Source organism: Notamacropus eugenii, chromosome 4 (genome assembly GCF_028372415.1).
Source record: "Notamacropus eugenii isolate mMacEug1 chromosome 4, mMacEug1.pri_v2, whole genome shotgun sequence".
In the NCBI taxonomy this organism is placed as follows: domain Eukaryota; kingdom Metazoa; phylum Chordata; class Mammalia; order Diprotodontia; family Macropodidae; genus Notamacropus; species Notamacropus eugenii.
In genome coordinates, this window is record NC_092875.1 from 35,470,442 (window position 1) to 35,485,243 (window position 14,802).

General features: G+C 43.3%; 1 protein-coding gene across 3 annotated transcripts in view; it reads right to left on the minus strand.

Moving 5' to 3' along the window:
- CCDC63 (coiled-coil domain containing 63) overlaps positions 1 to 14,591 on the minus strand; it is a 55,427-nt gene extending 40,836 nt beyond the window's left edge. Inside the window, exons 1-5 of one of the 3 annotated variants that reach the window (XM_072600468.1) lie at positions 14,337 to 14,574; positions 13,256 to 13,387; positions 7,381 to 7,463; positions 6,161 to 6,330; positions 2,332 to 2,521 (exon numbers count right to left, since the gene is read on the minus strand). In XM_072600468.1, coding sequence (XP_072456569.1) covers positions 2,332 to 2,521; positions 6,161 to 6,330; positions 7,381 to 7,389 — 369 coding nt within the window. In that variant the 5' untranslated portion in view covers positions 7,390 to 7,463; positions 13,256 to 13,387; positions 14,337 to 14,574. Of the gene's footprint in view, positions 1 to 2,331; positions 2,522 to 6,160; positions 6,331 to 7,380; positions 7,464 to 11,805; positions 11,847 to 13,255; positions 13,388 to 14,336 lie in introns of those variants that run through there. The other 2 variants (XM_072600467.1, XM_072600469.1) reach the window with 2 other exon arrangements.
- Between the last annotated feature and the right edge of the window lie 211 nt (positions 14,592 to 14,802).

Below are 14,802 nucleotides of genomic sequence, written 5' to 3' on the forward strand. Positions count from 1 at the left end.
ATTTTGTAATTATACGAAACAAAATCTTCATGTTTCTTTGTAGCTAGGAGACAAATACTCTGCCATCTGTCTCCTCTGCTCTGTCCTTGGCCCATCCCCAAAGGGTCTTCAGTTTGCAGAATTTTTGACTAAGAAGGAAACAGTATTTCATACTGTTCAGAATCAGACTCTCCAAGGCCAAGTTCCTCAGCCAGGAAAACTGCAGACTCAGTGATTTTTCTGAAGACTCCTGTGATTAAACTCTGAAGTTTGTCCCCTGAGGCAGCTCAATGCTTGCTCACTGCTCCTGGGATACTCTGAGTAATTATACTGTCAACCAATGAGAGATGTTGGCAAAGACTGTAGCAAAAGGAGAGGGCTTTTTCTTTTTAGCCCCAAGCCAGCTGTGGTTCCCCATCAACTTATTATTTCTTTCGTAAGATAACAATAATAACTAGTCTTTACATACCACTTACTATGTGCCAGGCACTGTGCTAAGTGTTTTACAATTATGATCTCGTTGATTCCTCACAAGGAGTCTAGGAGGTAGGTGATATTATTATCCCTATTTTGCAGATGAAGAAACTGAGGCAGGCAGAGGTTACATGACTTGCCCTTACAGCTATTAAGTGTCTGAGTACAGATTTTGAACTCAGGTCTTCCTGACCCAAATTATCATGAGTTCAAATTCAGCCTCAAACACTTATTAGCTATGCGACCCTGGGCAAATCACTTAGCCCTTTTTGCCTCAGTTTCCACATCTGTCAGATGAGCTGGAGAAGGAAATAACAAACCATTCCAGTATGTTTGCCAAGAAAATCCAAATAGGGTCAAGAAGAGTCAGACATGACTGAAAATAACTGAAAGCCAACTACTTTCTGAGTCAAGGCCAGAGTTCTGTCCATTGTATCACCCATCTGCCACTGCCCAGAGGAAATGCTTCCCCTACCTCATGCCACTCCTCCAAGTCAGAGAATCCAGGCTCAGAGCCAAGGGGAATCTGGATAAATACATATTCTGGGAGATGGAGGTCCACAGTCAACCACATGGTTGAAAGAGCTGGACTAAATCAGAGGTTCTCAACAAGAAGAGCTAGCATCTATATAGCGCCTACTGTGTTCCTCTTGAATCGAGAAGACTCCAGGAGCTTTCACAAGGTCATAGGATTTCAGGCTGGAGGATACTTTATAAGTCACCAAGTTCACTCCCATCATATTGTGGACAAAGAATCGAAGGTCTGCAGAGAGGGAGTAACTCCCAAGGGCAAAGAGTTAGAGTTGGATAGGACCTCAGAGACCATATAATCCAACTCTCTCAATTTAAAAATGAGGAAACTAAGGCGCAGGGAAATTAAGTGTCTTGCACTGGGAAGTAAGCACCAGAAGAGGAATTTGATCCCAGCTCTTCTGACTCCTGAACCAAGGCTCTCTCTATTCTACCATACTGACTCCAGTAAGTGGTCAAGTCAAAATTTGAAACCAGGTTTACCAACTGAAAATCTAATCTAATTTCCACTATGCAACCCTGCCCAAGCCCTTCATTTAACAGGGAAGGAAATTGGGGCCTAGAGAGGTTAAGTGTGGCTGAGGTATTAAGTCACAGGATTCTAGCCCAGATGGTCTGATAGCTCTCTTTCCTCTGGAATCAATCGACAAACCTGAATTGAAGTCCTACTGTCTGCCAGGCACTGTGCTAGTTACTGGGTCTGCAAAGGCAAAAATCAAACAGTTCCTGACCTCAAAAACCCTATTGACTTCTGAGGGATACTGGTTTTTTTTATTTTTCAGGAAGCCTCAATCCCTCCTTTCATTTGTTAACAGATCTAAGGCATCTTGTGATGGAACACTTTTCCACCCATTCTTTCCAATCCAATTCTTTAGCTTCTTCTCTCCCTTGTTGAAATGTGATAATGGTGAGAATAATGGTGTCAGTTGAAGACACATGAAAGTTGATTGAGAAGATTCAGTTAAGGAAATGGGAAAGGGGATCATGCAAAGTGGGTTTAGAAGTAGGCAGAGCTGAAACTACGAATTTTTTTGGGCCCAGGGTAACTACTACAAACTCTGTGGCCTTGGTTAAGGGGAAGGAATGGGGAGTTGGAATGAGAGGAACTTTGTCCTGCATCAATCTTGCAGTTTCCTATTTTAACTAATTATTCTTGCTAATTAGGTGTTAAGCATTTCAAATTTTTCACCCTGATACAGAGCATCCACAGCCCTGCCCTAGTTATAGTTCTGGAAATAAGACTTTCCCCAAATCTTCCTCAGTTCCTTTCTTCCTTTGCCTCCCTTGCCCCCCATCCCCCCATCCCTACCAACCAGTCCTGATTAGCTATTAAGAAAAAGACTGCACCTTCTCATCCAGTTCTGTTAATAGGGATTTCATTGCCTTAATTAAAGCATCATATTCATCCTTGGTTTGTAGCAAAAATTTGAGTTCAGTATAATTTTTATCATCCAGCTCCAAGTTCTTGGGTGATCTCATAAGACTCAAAAGCAGTGTGATCTCATCTTGTTCCTCTTGTAAGATACTTATCTCTTTACTGTTAAAAAAAAATCAACATGATGGGATCAGTCTTGGGTATGTTGGCGATTTCTTAGAGGCAATGTGGCGTAATGGTTAGAGAGTTGACCTCAGAACTAGGAAGGCATGGGTTCCCATGTTGCCTCTGATACAATATGAACTGTTTGAGGGGGACCTCACCTCTCACTGCTCTAGGTAGCACTCAGGGAAGGGACTGACCTGCATTGGTGGAGGGAGATTCCTTATCTAGGAAATGCAAGTACTAGTGGAAGCAAATGTTCATGGCTATCCCCAATCCATGGGCTCCTAAGAGTTGGAAGGGACTTTATTTACCATTTTTATTTAATATTTTATTTTTCCCCCAATTAAATGTAAAAGCAATTTTAATATTCTTTCTTTGTTAATTTTGAGTTCCAAATTCTCTGCCTCCCTCCGCTCTCCTATTAGTGAGAAGGCAAGCAATTTGACATAGATTATGCATGTGTAGTCATTCAAAACATATTTCCCTATAAGATATACTGTGAAAGAAAACAGAAAAAAAAGAAAAAAGTATCTTTAATCTGTATTCAGGTTCCACCAGTTCTTTCTCTAGAGATGGACAGCACCTTCCATCATAAGACTAGAAGGGACTTTAAAGATATTCTAATCCCACCCCCCTATTTTATAGATAATCACTTCCCCACAGAAGGGGGATTGCACTGAGAGTGGACATCAGAGCCAAAATCCAAATTCAGGTTATCTGATTCCAAACATGGCTTAGATTTTGAAGATGTGAAGGATGTGGGATTTGTCTGAATAGAAACCCCTCCACCAACACCACCTGGTGATTCATCTCAGTAACTTAGGGAGTTATAGAAGGACTGAGGATTAAAGAACTTGAACCTATCTATGACTTAGAACCTATTTTAAGGAAGTCACTAGAGGACCAGAGATTAAGGAATTTGCTCAATGTCACACAGGTAGCAAGTAAGAGAACCAGGATTTGAAACTGTCCTCTGATTCCAAATCTTTCTCCCATGTCAAGTCAACAAACATTTATTAAGTGCCTATTATGTGCCAGTTTGTATCTCACTCTTTGGGACTCCATTTGGGGGTTTTCTTGGTGAAGATCCTGGAGTGATTTGCTTCTCTAACTCATCTGACTGATGAGGAAACTGAGGTAAACAAGGTTAAGTGACTTGACTAGGGTTACACAGCTAGTAAGGGTCTGAGGCTAGATTTGAACTCATGAAGATGAGTCTTCCTGACTCTAGGTCCAGGTCTCTCTCTATTTGCCAGACATTGTTCTGATAATGTTACATAGCTTAACCTCTCCCTCTCCCTCACTATCACTTCAATTTAGGCTTTAGATTAAATTTATAAACCTATAGACAAAAAATTACATGTCAACCACCACCCATCTTCTACTTCAGCTACCAACCACTTGCCAAATTGTGTGTATTTCACTTCATTTTCTTCCCCATCTAATCCCTCTCCCCTTCTCCTCCTCCCCTACATGTACTCTGCTGGGAGATGCAAATGAGTAGCAGTCAAACCAGGTTGATAAGCATTTATTAAGCACCTGCTATGTGCCAAGCACAATGCTAAATGCTGGGGATACAAAGAAAAGCAAAATATAGTCTCTGTTCTCCAGGAGCTCACAGTTTAATGGAGGAGATTTGCAATATGTAATCAGAATAAATAATCCAAGAGAAAAGCATTAGCATGAAGGGCAATCGGTAAAGGCTTCCTATAGAAGGTATGAGTTTAGTCAGGACTTGAAGGAAGCCAGAGCAACCAAGATGGGGAGAGGAGGGAGAGAATTCCAGGCATGGAGGACAACCAATGAAAATGCATAGACTCAGAGATAGAGTATCTTATTTGAATAGCAGCAAATAAACAGAAGGGGAGTAGTCCAAAAGACTCCTGTGCAATAAAAGCTAGGGCAGTGAGGTAGCACAGTGAATAGAGCTCTGGGCCTGGAGTCAGGAAGACCTGAGTCCACATCTGGCCTCAGACACTCACTAGGTGTATGACCCTGAGCAAGTCACTTAACCCTGCTTGCCTCAGTTTCCTTTATCTGTAAAATGAGCTGGAGAAGGAAATGGCAAAATCATTCTGGTATCTTTACCAAGAAAACCCCAAATGGGGTCACAAAGAATTGAACATAACTGAACAAAAGCAGAGAACTTGGCATAGTAGAGGAGCTTAACAAATGTTTATTGGATTGAAATGAAAGAAGGGAGGCAGACTTCAAGACTGGGTCCTCCACCAGCTGTATAATGCCTCCCCATTGGCTGCATATATCAGTGTCATTCATCCTCCACATTTTGCAGCCCCAGAGAATTTCTCAGAAAACCTCGATCACCCAGAATCCCAGACAACAATCCTGAACAGTTTCTCTTTTCTTATTTAAACATATACAGACCATCTAGCTTGGTAAATGAGAAAAGGTGCCTGAATCTTAGGAGCAAAGAATCTGGGTTCCAGTCCCAATTCAGTTATTAATTATTTGCTTAACTATCCCCTTTTCAAATGTTATTGGAACAAGAACTAAGGCTGCTGCTTCTTTCTGCCTGGATGTCTTCACCTTTCTGGGCAACAGTTTACTCATCTGTAAAATCCAGTTGGATCAGATGATCTCTAGCTTCCCTTCCAGATCTTCAACTCTATCCCTACAAATTCTATTTGCTATTGATTTTTCATAATAACAACAACAAAAATGAGGGGGTATATCATGGAATCCCTTTCCATCCCATGGGAGCCTGACCATGTAGTTTAAGATTCTGAGAGGGAATAGTTTCCTTTGAGCTGAAATCAGATTCTGGAAATTATCACAGAATTTCAGAATGGGAAAGGATATCAGCAGCTATCTAGGCCAACCCACACCTAAACAAGAATCCATTCTCTTGACAAGTACTCATCTGCCTCTGCTTGGAGACAGTCAAGGGGAAACCTGCTCCCTCCCAAACCAGTAGATCTCACCTTGGACAGCTCTCATTCTAAGATTAGGGAGTATTTTTTGATTTCACAGTTCAACTGGCCTCTTTGGAACTGCTCCCAGGTCCACCCCACCCCCCACCCCCCAGTTCTCTAGGGACAGTAATAATAATAAGACTAATCCCTTGGGTATGGAAGAACGCTTGAAAACAGCTCTCATCAAAACTATGAAAAGCGATTCTTATATTCCTTCATTCCATGATGAAAGAATTGGGGGAGGGGAGCTGGAGAAAAGTTCTTTAAATCCAGAAGGGTGTTTCCCCCATTGTTCTGTAATTCTGCATTTAGAATACAAATAGAATCTACTTCCAGAACAAATTCAGTTGTGAGAGAATTGGAGAAAATACCCCATGAGGAAAAAACAGATTTGAGTAAAGCCACTGCTTGGGAGAAGGATGGAGCTTGACTAGAAGGGTGCTCCCCTGGAGCATCAAGTTCAATTGTTTCTGTTTGCTGAAGAAGTACAAGTACTGGTCATGCCCCCTTCATTTTGCTGCCCTGGGACCAAGGCCCAGCTGCTTCACCCTAACTCTAGCCCTGGTTATCATTTCCTCTCCAAGTCTTCTCTTCTCCAAACTCAACCTTCCTGATTTCCTCAGGATCTTCCTAAGTCATGATCTTCAGGCCACATCCATTCCCTACTGCCCCCTGTTGGCCCCAGATTCTTAGACAAACTTACCACTGGTTCATAATCTGCTGCTGAGACTTTACATTAAAAGACTTGCGTTGCTCTATCATCTTCCGGAACTGCTGCTGGAGGTTCCGTAACTCTGCTTCTGCTGTCTGTTGCTTTTCTTTCTCCGAAAGTTCTAGGTTTTCAAGGGAGTGCTTTCTCCTGCGTTGCTTTGACTTGGGAGAAGCAAAGGAAAGCCATGTATGACCCTTTCCCAATGACTAGAGTGAGAAAAAAAATCCCCACCAAAATTTCTGCTTTTCATGGGGCTCAAGAGAGGGCGTCAAGGTATGAAAGTAATTTCCTTTTATCTTATTCTCTCAGATTCCCTCTTTTCTCCCTCATCTCACTGTCTCCAATAAAAGAGAGGAATGGAGAAAATGAGGGAGGAGGTCAGAGGGTGAGAAAGAAAAGGATAGAGGAAGCTGAGAAGGAAACCAAACAAAGGGGCCAAGCTGGATATTTGGTAGAAGTAATCAATCAATCAATCAACTGATCAGCAAGCATTTGTAAAGGGTCTACTTACATGCCTGGCACTGCGCTAAGGACTGGGGATAAAGAGCCCAAAATGTAAGCATCTCTGGCCTCAAGGAACCCATTTTGTATGAGGGAAGACACCATGTATGTATCTGAGCAGATAAACGAAAGAACTTTATCGATAGAAAGTTCAAGGAAGACCCTCCCTCATCCTGGGCCATCTCAGGCCCCGGCTGAGGGCCTCAAAGGCTGCTGTCCTAAAGATGCAGTTGGGCCACCTTTTAGTCATGGCTACCAGGCAGGGTTTGCCCTTAAAACCAGGCTTTGCTCTTAACCTTTTGAGTGTTGTGGACCATTTGGCAGTCTGGGGAGGCCCATGAGCTTCTTTTCAGAATGATGTTTGCAAATAATGAAAGGAAATGCTCAATTTCAGTTAAAGGTTTAGGAAAATAAAGATGTCATTCCGCCCCTATCTAAGTTGACAACCCCCCTAAAATCTATCCATGGATGGCTAGGTTAAGAACCCCTAACTTAGATACTGGATGCTTGGTTGCTGAAATAGGAAAGGTGGGATGAGTAAAAGTCATAGTTATTTACTTACTCAATTATATCATGGCTCACTAATTGAAATCCAAATCCCCCTTCATTCCTAGCTCCCCCACTTTATGGGTTCCAAAAACAAAAATGGAGCCAATTCTATTTTCCTACATAATTGTCTTCATTACTGGGGCTTCCCCCTCACCACTTACCTGTGGCATTGTGAAGATATCTCACTTTCCTTCTGCACAGAGAACGTGGGCAGACAAAGTTGAACAAATTCCTCTCAGCAATCCTGTCCAGAATGGAAGACAAATTCACAGTTAGAAAGCTGCTGAGGTCCAGGCCTAGGGTTTAGTCTTTGCCCACTCTCCTTCCTTCTGATCCTGATTGGCTCATGAAAGCAGCATTCTCCACTCCCTGGGCATAGAGAAGAGACATATTTTTATCTATGTTAGGATGATATTTGCTCATCTCATTGAATTTATTATTAGGGGGTCCCCTAAAGAAGGAACATCTGTGTGTCACTTGGACAGGACCAAGGGAACCCATCCTAGGCAGACCCAACACCCAAGGGGTTAACATGAAACTCTTCTCTGCTGCCAGTCTAATTTTCTTCTGTGGGTGTTCATTTTTCCTTTATTTAAATCTGCTGCCGACAAGCTCAGATCATCATTGTTACAAAAATCTGCATGTGGATCACATTTTGCCCTTATATAATCTGAGGAGCTCAAAGCAGTATTAATGCATTCATTTCCTATGATTCTGGGAGGCTCTGACCTTCAAATTCTGACTTTCACAGAATAGCAGAAATCTGTCACAATCTCAGAGTTGAAAGGCACATCAGAGGCCCTTGGGCCCACCTTGTACCTGGCCAAGGCTCCCTCCAGGCTATAGCATTTTTATAAGAAGACATAATTCCATTTTTGGAGTCTACTATCTCCAAGAAAACTCATCCCTCTGCAACCTATCAAAGAGGCAACAAGAAGTGGTGCATGGAGTGCTGGATGGGGAATCAGGAATCAAATCCAGTTTCGGATATGCTAGGCTCAGAGATAGGAAGACTCATCTTCCTGAGCTGAAAATTTGGCCTCAAGACACATGCTAGCTGTGTGACCCTGGGCAAGTCACTTCACCTGTTTGCCTCAATTTCCCTATCTGTAAAATGGGGATCATAATAACATTTTACCTCCCAGGTTCTCTCATCAAATGAGAGAATTATAGAGGGTTTAGCACAATGCCTGACATATAGTAGGTGCTATAAAAAATGTTAGTTAGTATTATTATTAATGGAGGATTTGGGACATGCCCAAACCTTCCAACATGGCATGAACCACAAGGTAGTGCTTCAGTGTCCCAGAAGTAGGTCTTCCATGTGGGTGGCCCCATCAGAGGTGGTCTGAGCATGCACCAAACCCCCATTATTTATGCCAAGTTCCCTCCAGAGGAAGGTTCCCAACACCCTTAAAGCTCAAACTATACTTTGGGAACACCGAATCTGGTGAAAAGAAAGCTGACTATTCTACCTATGGCTTTTTCCTAACAACCATCTTAAAACTGTCCTTTTTGCATCTTTCATCTATTATTCCTGCTTCTGCCTTTCTCAGAGGCCAAGCTGAACATATATATTCTTCACTTCTCCATGTCATAACTCTTGAGATGCTGGACAGAAAGCTATGATGCCCTTCCCCACCGAGTCTTTCTCCTTCAGAGTAAACAAACATTTCTAATGTTTCCCAAACCTAACTTTGCATCAGCTCCCAAAGCGTCTCTAATTATCCAAAGGGGTGTTGAGAAACTGTCAAAGAAGTCTCAGAAAAAATGTAATTTCAATTGATTTTCATTTAAAAATTAATCTTCATTGAGGTAAACCTTGAACAAGGGAGAGGTAGCATGGTTCTATGGAAAAGACTCTGGATTAGGATCCAAATGGCCTGGGTTCGAATCCTGACTCAACCACTTATGATGTGTGTGACCTTGGGCAGGTCACTTACTGCCCTAGAACCTCAAATTCCTCCTTTGTAAAATGAGGGGATTGGACTAGATGACTTCTGAGGTGCCTTCCCATTTTAAAGTCTATGATCCTGTGAGTCTTGAGATCAAATCACCATTTCTGCGTGTCTAGAAATCAGAAGGATTCCAGACATTCTCTTCATTTCATTCGATCAATCAATCAACAAACATTTAGTAAGTACCTACTATGTGACAAGAACTAAGTTAGGCACTGGGGATAGATACAAAAACAAATGCACAATAGTCTCTGTCCTTGAGAAGCTTACATTATAGGAGAGACAATGTGTGCATTTAGAAGTATACTGTATAGAAAATAGTTACAAATAATCACATGTTCATTTGAGGAGAGAAGGGCTAGCAGCCAGAAAGAATCAGAAAACGTTCCGTGGAGGAAGAGGCATTGAAGCTAAGCTTTAGAAAAAGAAAGGAATTCTAAAGGGGGGAAGGGAGAAGGGAGGAGAATGCCTTCCAGGCAAAGAGGATAGTGTGTGCAGAGTAGATAGAACACCAAGGAAACCTGTATGTCTGGGTCATATGCAAAGGAAACTAATGTAAAATAAGCCTGAAAAGGTTGGACCTGGGGCAGGAAGGACATTGAATGCTGAATGGAATAGTTTATATTTGACTTATTTAGTAGATATTCTGAAAGTCAGCATGACATAATGGTTTTTATTTATTAAGCATTTATCAAGCATCTACCATGTGCCAGGCACCATGCTAAGCACTTTACAATTATGATTCCATTTGGTCCTCATAAAAACTCAGACTGTTATGATCCTCATTTTATAATAGAGGAAACCGAGGCAGACAGAGGTGAAGTGATTCACCCAGGGTCATATAGCTAGTAAAGATCTGAGTCAGATTTGAACTCAGATCTTCCTGCCTCTAGGCCCAGCACCCTATTCACTGCACTACTGAAGAGAGAGAGCTAGCCTCAGAGCCAAGAGGATCATATAAGTTCTGTCTCTGACATATACCAGCTGGGTGACCCTGGGTGAGTCATTTCTCATCTAGGTACTCCAAGATTATAAATTACGGAGAAGGTGCTGACTTACATTACAGGTGTAGTCCCCTCTCCCTATACGATTGGACACCTCCCCTGTGCCTAGGCCTGTAGTAGAATCTATGAGCAGAGAGAAGTGGAGCCCTGGTCTTTGACCTAGAGATACTTTTTATCTAGTCATCAGAAGATCTGATCATTCTTTCCACTAAACTTCAAACTGCCCCCCTTCTGTGGTTCCTTCCAATATGACATCCTATAATTCTACTGGAAGGCAGGATGATAGATAGTCAAGCATAGATCCAGTGCTTGCCTTAAAAATCAGAAAGATCAATGTCCTAATTCTGTCTTGAATACTTCCTAGTTATGTGACACCAAGCAAGTTGTTTCAGTTCTCTGGGACCTCAGTTTCTTCATCTGTAAAATGATGGGGTTGGACTCAATGACCCTTAGAGGGGCATAGTCAAAATAGGACTCAGAACCTGAAATGTCTGGGTTCATATCCCCACTCTGATCCTTACTAGCTGCTGGGTGATCCCAATTGACAAGTCATGAAACCTCTCTCAGCCTCTGTTTCCTCACTTGTAAAATGAAGATAATAACATCTGACATGGCTATTATGCAGCTTGGATGAGGTGATGGAGGCAAAGTGTCTCAAAAACTTTAAAATACCATAAAAATGTCAGGAATGAATCTTCTCTGAAAGGCACATCCCCAGCAGTTATTGTTGCAATGAGGGCCTGAAGGGGGAGGGGGACATGACTCTTGCATAGGGTTACCTGCAGGGTACCGATTATACCTGTGTCTCTGCTATGCCTCAGACTTTCCGAAGTCCCAAACCTAGCTCACTAGAATCTCACACCAACCCTGTGGAGTAGGTAGGGCAAGTATCACCATTCCCATTTTAAAGATAGAGAACTGAGACTCCCAAAGGTGAAGCACCTTGGCCAAGGCCACCTAATGAAATGGTAACAGAGTATGGCCAATCCTGACTCCCCAGTCCGATGAATGTTCCGTTCAATTGACCTAGTACCCTACCCTAGTAAGGTTAAGGCTAGGGATTTTCCCTAACCTGGGTAAACTGTTCAGTGACACACCAAAAACCGAAAACAAAACAAAAACAAAAAACAATTGATTTGGAGTCAGAAGAGCCAGGTTCAAATCCCATGTCTGCCATTTATTCCTTGCATGCATGACACCTTGGGTAAGTCACCTCTGGGCAAGTCCCACATGGAAGATAAAACATTTCCCAGTTTTTAAATTGATGGAACCACTTGCTCAGCAGTGACAGACACTTCAATGAGATCATAGATCCCCCAAAGTAAGCCAGGAGGTGTTGTCTTTTTGTTAATTCAACCTATGCTGGCACCATATTGCAGATTCTGGTTAGCTTTTTCAGACAAACTCATGGCTTTCCCTTTTGTCTAGGCTTCTCTGAAACTTTCTAAGTTTTACTGTTTTCCTTAAGGATGAGGTCCCAGGAACGCAAAATCACCAAGTTTTTCATTGGTAGAAAACGCCCTCCTTCCTCAACCCTCTATAGATGCCACAAGCTAATCCTCCCCAGTTGGGAAAAAGGAAAACCTACATTATCTAATTTACTATAGGACAAAAGCCTACTCACCTCTGGAAAGAACTTTTTCAGTTAAGAGTAGAGTTCTTAGTGACTTCACAGAGTCATAGAACCTATGGGCTAGAAGAAGCCACAGAGAGACTCTCTAGGATTCTAGGATCATAGCTCTAGAGCTGGAAGGGATCTTAGAAACCATCTAGCCCAACCCTCCCATTTTTACATGGGTCAAATGAGGCCCAGAGAGGGACATGTTTTAAGCCCAGGGTTTAAGCCAAAGCTTGGAACCTAAGCCTTTTCCGGTCCAAGTTGAGCACCCTAGCCATTACACCTCACTGTGTCTCATGATACCTAGTCCAATCCCCTACCCAATATTAAATCTGAAAGGAGATCCCAAGCAGTAGTCCCTTTTACAAGTGGATCACCTAGCTTCTTCTTGGATATCCCCAATGACAGAGAGCTTCCCATCTAACAGGAGAGTACATTCTAATGTTGGACAAGAGTCAAGAAACTATAAAGCAAACGGAAATGCATACTTTCTTTGTAATATCTAAGCCATCTGTATTAGTTTTGTAGTCTGCTACTTGCATAATCCCTCATCCATGTGACAACCCTTCAGATATTTGAAGATTAATGTTATGTCTACCTCTGTTTTGTAACTTAAACAGCTATTTCATGTAGAAGAAAGGCCAGGCAGTTGAAAATTACATGAAGGCAGTAAGATAATTTGATTATATGAAATAAGGTAAAATTTTATATGAGTGACATTTGAACTCCTCAAACTGGCCTTCAAAGCCTTCTACCATCTGATATCATCTCACCCTTCTAGTTATCTCATAATTCTTTCCATATATGATAGCACCCAGCTGGACTATCCTACTCCTCCCCCCACCTCTGCCTTTGTTTTTTGTGTCTACACTCACACTCTTTTCTAAGCCTGAAATGTGTATGGTTTTGGGTGAATCACTTGATCTCTCCAGCCTCAGTTTCCTCACCTGTAAAACTAGGTGACTGAACCAGACATCCTCTAAATCCCTTCCATCTCTAAGGTTTTTAAGCTTATGAACACTCCCTTTCTCTTCATCAGCTGAGTTCTTTCTTCCTCATTCTTTCCATGCTCCTCTCAAATGTTTCCTCCTAGCTGAAGCCTTTCCATATGCCCTCAGATCTCACATAGCCCTTGTGTCTTGCATTCATCACAAAAGTGCAGAAGCTCCACATTGAGAGGGATCTGAGAAACCATCTAGTCCCAGCCGGACCCCCTCTAAAGCCCTGCTAAGAAGTGATCACTCAGCCTCTGCTGATGTAGACCTGTGAGGAGGGAGAACCCCCTACATCTCAGGGCAGCTCATGCCACATTTAGATAGCCCTGCCATCCATCAAGCTGAAATCTGCCTCTATCCACCCTCCACCTGCTGCTCCCAGTTCTGCCCTCTAGGGCCAAGCTGTCTTCTATAGGAAAGTCTTTAAGTACCTGAAGCCAAATTTCTTGCCCTCTCCTCACCTCCACACCACCCAAATATCTCCAAGTTTTCTTTGCTCCAGGTTAAAACACCCCCAATTTCTTTGAACCATCCTCATATGGCCCTGCTTATACTTCCTCACATTTTGTCTTCTCTGCACAAGGGCCTTCTCCCTGTAATAGACAAAGGGGCAAATGAGACCATGTCTATTTACGCTCTGTGTCTCTGTCCACCCCTCCACCCTTGGGTGCTCAGCACACAGGAGGTGCCTAAGATCCTGTCAAGACCCAGTCTTTCAAAAAGCAGAGCCAAGGTGATAAGAATTAGGCTGGAAGAGACTTCAGAAGTCATCTAGTCCTCATTTGACAGAAGAGGAAACTGAGGTGGGAGAAATTCGTTGGCTTGCCCAAGATCACCTAGGCAGTGTCAGAGGCAGTCTGAACCTTAGTGGTAGAACTTAATCTAGAGCTGGAAGGAGCCTCAGAGTCCCTCTTGTTGAAGCCCCTCATTTTACCACTGAGGGAGTCACAGCACAGACTCCTTAACAGTAGGCATCCAAGTGGCAGATGGCTAGAGTGCTGGATGTAAAAGTCAGGGAGACCTGAGTTCAAATCCTGCCTCAGACACTAGCTATGGTCACTTAACCTCTGTCTGCCTTGGTTATATCTGTAAAATGGGTATAGTACTAGCACCTAGTTCAGAAAGTTGTTGTTAGTTTCAAAAGAGATAACATATGCAAAGTACTGCCTATGTAAAGGCCAGTTGTTCCATTAAGTGACTTGACCAGTGAGTCATTCACTGTCTGCGGCAGGATTTGAGCCCACCTCCTCTGACTGCGGAGCCAAACCTCTTTTCATTATGTTTTGTTTCAGGTAAGCGGGAAGGAAAGGGCAAAGCAAGTAGCTAAGTCCAGAGTATGAACAATTGTTCCCCTTCCAAGGAGGATGAAGAGTTTCTCCCAGGTGTTTACACCTTGGAAGCAGATTCCCCTTTCCACGCCTCAATTTCCTCAGCTGTAAAGGCTGAGTAGATCGAATGATCTCTGAGATCCTTTCCAGATCTAGAGTGGTGGTCAATGCGATCTTAGAATCTGGGAAGGAGATTTGATTGGGGACTACCCACCCGGCTCCTGCAAGGGCCTCTCAGAGCATCAGCCTGCGGTGATGGAGCCAGCCACTTCTGGACGTCCGCTGGGCGCATCTGGACGCTGGGGAGCCCGAGCGGGAGGGTAAGCTGGGGGCTGCGCTTACTCAGGAATGTGGGGAGGGGGTGGCTGGACGACCGATCTGGATCTAGGAGTCCGGCTCTAGGGACGAGCCCCTTCTTTGCTGCGATTGGGCACTAGCCCTATCTCTCCTAGAATCTGAGACGTTCTCTGGGGTGGGGCTGGAACGGGCTGCCTTTGTGACCCACTCGGGACCTTCCCCGCCTCTGGGTCGTGGGGAAGAATGGAGGACCCCTCCAACCGTCACCTTGAGGGGTCCCCTGCTAACTTTAGTGGGAGAATGGCGTAGCCTTCTGCCCAGCCCAGGAGGGGAGGAGGAAGTGGATAGAAAAGACACCAGATAAAATTGGAATGAGGAGGCTC